This window comes from Octopus sinensis, linkage group LG24 (genome assembly GCF_006345805.1).
Source record: "Octopus sinensis linkage group LG24, ASM634580v1, whole genome shotgun sequence".
Classification (NCBI taxonomy): domain Eukaryota; kingdom Metazoa; phylum Mollusca; class Cephalopoda; order Octopoda; family Octopodidae; genus Octopus; species Octopus sinensis.
This window is the reverse complement of record NC_043020.1, coordinates 11,948,529-11,953,338: the sequence shown is the minus strand read 5'-3', so window position 1 is coordinate 11,953,338 and position 4,810 is coordinate 11,948,529. Positions and strand designations below refer to the sequence as shown.

The following is a 4,810-nucleotide window of genomic DNA, read 5'->3' as shown; positions in this document are numbered from 1 at the left end:
TGGACGCTCAGGAAGGAAGGGAAGAAGGAGGTTTAAACGTTTCGAGCGGAGCTCTTCGTCAGAAACTTAGGAAAAGGAAAGATCCAGAGAAGGGAAGACGGAGGGAAAAAAATCGCCAACGGTACACACGTTGTCTATACACATAACTCATAGAAAAATCTCTTTCTATATTTCTATCTACCTATATATCTATATAATATATATAATATATATATACATGTATATGTATATACACACATGTATATATATATATATATATATATATATATATATATATATATATATAATATATATATATATATATATATATATATATATATATATATATATATATATATATATATATATATATTTATGTATACATACATACATACATAAATACATACATAAATACATAATGGCGGTGCCCCAGCATGGCCACAGCTCAAGAGCTGAAACTGGAAAAACAAAAACAAAACAAAACATACATACATACATACATACATACATACATACATACATACATACATACATACATACATACATACACACACTCATATATAGATGTGTGTATGCATGTACATATAATTCTGTATAAACATATACACTCACACATATATTCACAATGAAGGGAGACATACACACTTATATATATTATATTTTATTATAATATAGTATATGAAATACATATGTTCGCATCGTTTTTGTTTATATAGGTTCTTACGTTTGAAGCTGACATCGTAACAAGCAAATAAATAGTCAATCTATTTTTCTATCGTGTTCTTGAAATACTAAATAACTGAATAATTTCGTGAAAGGCTTACATAATCCTTTGATTTATATTCTTTATCTTTCTTTGAGTAAGTAAAGTAATTGTTCTCTCTTTTGCTGGGAAACTAGAATATCATGCACATTTTGCTTTTTAAAACGGTTAGTCTTTGAGGAGGGTTTGGTTTCGCAGTGATTTTCGCGCATTTCCGTTGTCGATTATCGTTGTTCAAATTTGGATTTTTTAACTTCAAGTCTGCTTGCGGTTTAAAACCTTCAGTGTTTTCATTTCCTTCCGTGCTCTTAGGTTTTTCTGAGAGATTCTCTGGGATTCTGTAAGATTCTGTGTTTCCCTGTGTTTTTCTGTCAGATTCTGTGTTTTCCTGTGTTTTTCTGTAAGATTCTCTGTTTCCCTGTGTTTTTCTGTCAGATTCTGTGTTTCCCTGTGTTTTTCTGTCAGATTCTGTGTTTTTCTGTGTTTTTCTGTCAGATTCTGGGTTTTCCTGTGTGTTTCTGTCAGATTCTGTGTTTTCCTGTGTTTTTCTGTCAAACGATGCTTTTGAAAAACTTCCCCTTACAGTATATTGAGAACTAATTTCCGAGATGGTTTCGTCTGATGTCATGCTTTTGATGCTTTTGTTATATTCGGGTTCTGAAGATGATAGTTTTTGCCGTACTGGTGGTTGAAAAACACGACTTATTCTTTTGAATGGTTGGGTGGTTTCATCAGGTAAGGCATTCAGAGCCTGACTTCCTCGTCGGCTTTGTGATAATTCGCTACGTTTGTTCTCAGCAACTTCATCGATCCAACTAGTTCGTCTTTGCCGGTTGATTGGAGGCAAAGGCTGAGTTGGTTGTGCATGATTACTGTAAGCTTTTCTCCGTAAAGATAACTTATCTTGTCCAATGTTAGATTCTTCTAGTGTTTCTAAAGATATCACTGGTTGTTCGTGTGGCATTGTAATCGGTAAGTGCTCTGATTCTCTCAAAGAAGGCCTTTCTGTTTGAGTTATTGCCGAAGACACTTTCAGAAGTCGAGGTTCAGTTTGACTATCCGCTGTTTTTGTCTCAACATTGTTCAAAGATGGTTTGGTAGTTTTTTGTTGACATATATCTATTGGGATTGAAATATCAGTCTGAGTAACCTTTTGCTCTTGATTAAATGTGAAAAGAGTTTGGGTCGAAACACCCGTGTCTCCTATATCTCCGACTGTCATAGCACTATCCAGCGAAATGTTATGTAAAACTAATTGGAACTCTCTATCAACATCAAATTCTTCCTCACCATTTGCAATATGAGACCAATGAGCTCTGTTTTCGAGCATCCCATCGTAAAGAGGTTTTAATTCCTCATGCACCTGATGAAGAAGTTTGTAAAGTAATGTACACACAAAATCAATAAAACCAACTTGCATTTTGGGCAATTCGTATCTTTTACTGCGATCCATCATAGGCAACACAAAATATTTACATTTGGTTTCTATGTCACCTTGTTCGAAGAATTCGGCTGCGACCATAATAGCAGTCTTTCTTTGAACCTCCCATGGCTTAGTAATAGCTGAAAGGTCACACGCAGTCATCATCATGCTAATAAGTAAATCAATGGTTTCTTGAGATGACAACGTTTGGTCTTCGACTTCTATTTTGCGTTTGAAAATATTTTTTTTCTCAAAATATACTACGAGATCCGTAGCAATGATTGCTTTCTCGATTAATTTGAGACCCTTCTGATATTTTTCAGCTGGAACGTTTTTAAAAATATTTGTATCTTCAGTTTTTAATATCCTGATACTTCGATCTATATGATGATTTTCCAACACAGAGGTACTGTAAAGAGTAGCAAGAGGAGATGCCGTCTTCACTTGAAATGCATTATTATATCCTCTATGATCAAGATCATGACACAAAGCAGCCACCAATAGGCAAATCTGCTCAAATTCTGTGAAATAATTTTGCAATTTGCCAGTAGTCAACATACAAAACATCATTTGAGTAACATTGATAGCATGACGCCAATTATGATAGATGACAGGTCGATAGTTCTTTTTAACAGTTAGTATCCACCTATATAATAATTCTTTAGATATGTTGAGAACGGGCAATGTTTTGGCATCTAAAAATATGCGAACGACCAACAAAACAGTGTCATCCTCTGAATATATGAAGTCATTGAAATCGAATCGATAAATTTGGTAAAAACCTGAAGATAGTACCTCCATACTTAAAAAATTATCTACAATTTCTGGATAACAAGTAATATAGTAGCTAAGTACTTTGTTTGTAAATTCTAGCTGTTCCAGCATATTTGATGCAGTTTCATAAAGACGGCAATTATAGATAGCTAAACCGCAGAACATTGCAAATATTTCCATCATGCTGATATCATTTTGACTAAAAATATCCCTTGAATCTTTGATGTATACGATCCAACCAAGAAAATTCTTACCGGCATCTCTAATAGCTAAACAAAGCAACTGACTCTCAATCTTATATTCGAGATTTACGCTGTCAGACTCAGTAAGGTTCCCCGAAAGAAATAAATCGAAAGTATTTCCGCTGTTAATATTTTGTTCAATTGCTTTCTTTACTTTAGGTGTTATAATTTGTTCTGAGATATCTGAAGCTCCTTTCAATAAGTGAAAAACTTTGGAAGAATCAGTTGGGCAAAGGTTATCCTTTTTCGGATCAATCAAATAAATGCTGATACTCTCACACTGTAACATTTCCATGGCGAGTTTGGTAATTTCGGACATTAGTTTCGGTAGAGAATTTTGATATTTTAGTATACATCGATTCAGTCTTAGTAATAACTTGTGTTGTGTGAATTCCTCAAATGATCTTCGCAAGAAAGTATTGCTTCTTATACTAATGGCACAAAAGGACAAAAAACTCTCGCAGATCATTTGGTCTTCAGCATCAAAATAGAGATTATCTCTTTTATTTATTATTTGAGCGACAGCTAACAAACTATCATCATTGTCTAGAATTGGCATGCATAGAATGCTTTTGGTACGATGTCCAATTTTTTCGTCGACTTCACTTAAGAAACGAGGATCCTGATACACATCCTTAATATTTAATAGACATCTATTTTGAGCTACAAATCCTGAAATACCTTTTCCGAAGGGAATGCGTAGTGCGTTTTCTTCAGTATGAAGTGATTGTTCAAGAGTAGAGTCAGGTGTAATATCAAACAGGGTCGACATTAGATATTGAACTTTTCCAACTCCTCGAACCATAAAAAGATTTGCTCTTTCACTGTGAAGTAAGATACATAAATTCTGAAGAACTTTATGACAGACAAAGTGTATATGAATCTCGGAATTAAGAACTTTCAATATTTCTTTGTACTTTTCATTTGTAGTAAGAGATTCGGCTTGGTATCTTCGGGAAAGTTTCTTATGAATGAAAATGTTTTGTACAAAACCTATAAAGGAATCTACTGCTTCTTCCTTTAATTTTTGATTGTATAAATCTTCCCCCAAGTCACCCAGTCCTCGCCTAGAGAGCCATGATCTAACGAATTCTGGATTCTTCGACAAGAAATCATCCACATCTTCTTCAGTAAGTCCTGCTTTCTCAGTAAATTTTGTTTCCATGTTTCTTTTAAGTTTAATTTCCAAACAAGGTACAATGATGCTTCTAAGTATTCTAGAAAACGTTTCATGAAAATTTCTGTATTTCTTGATTTTATTTTAAATCAGTAGTCTTCGCTACTTGAAATTAGAAGCAGGCAGCAGACATGCTTTCGTGGTTTGTCTTCGAAATGACGCCGAATAATCTGTTGTGACGTAAGTAAAATTATGACAAAATATTCAAAATCGTCAAACGATCGAGTTGTAGATGACACACCTGCATAATTTGCCCTTGGCTTTATTAGTCTAAGACAAAACGATCCTCACTCTGAATCATATTATGTTCTGTGTTGTTGATAATAATCAAATCGAAAGTACAGTTGATGCTGGATCGAACCAAACACACTACGAAGAACGTGAATACATTGTTGCTGGAATTTGGTTCAATTCTCCACAGTATCTGGAACTTCCCCGCTGAACGGGAGAAT

General features: G+C 34.2%; 1 protein-coding gene across 1 annotated transcript; it reads right to left on the bottom strand.

Moving 5' to 3' along the window:
* Positions 1–875: 875 nt before the first annotated feature.
* Positions 876–4,346, bottom strand: LOC115224079 (cGMP-specific 3',5'-cyclic phosphodiesterase-like). The gene has a single exon (XM_029794879.1). The coding sequence runs from the start codon at positions 4,344–4,346 to the stop codon at positions 876–878; it is 3,471 nt and encodes a 1,156-aa protein (XP_029650739.1).
* Between the last annotated feature and the right edge of the window lie 464 nt (positions 4,347–4,810).

Excerpts from the sequence above, each read along its gene's own strand:
- LOC115224079 (XM_029794879.1), bottom strand. The coding sequence starts at position 4,346 with ATGGAAACAAAATTTACTGAGAAAGCAGGACTTACTGAAGAAGATGTG.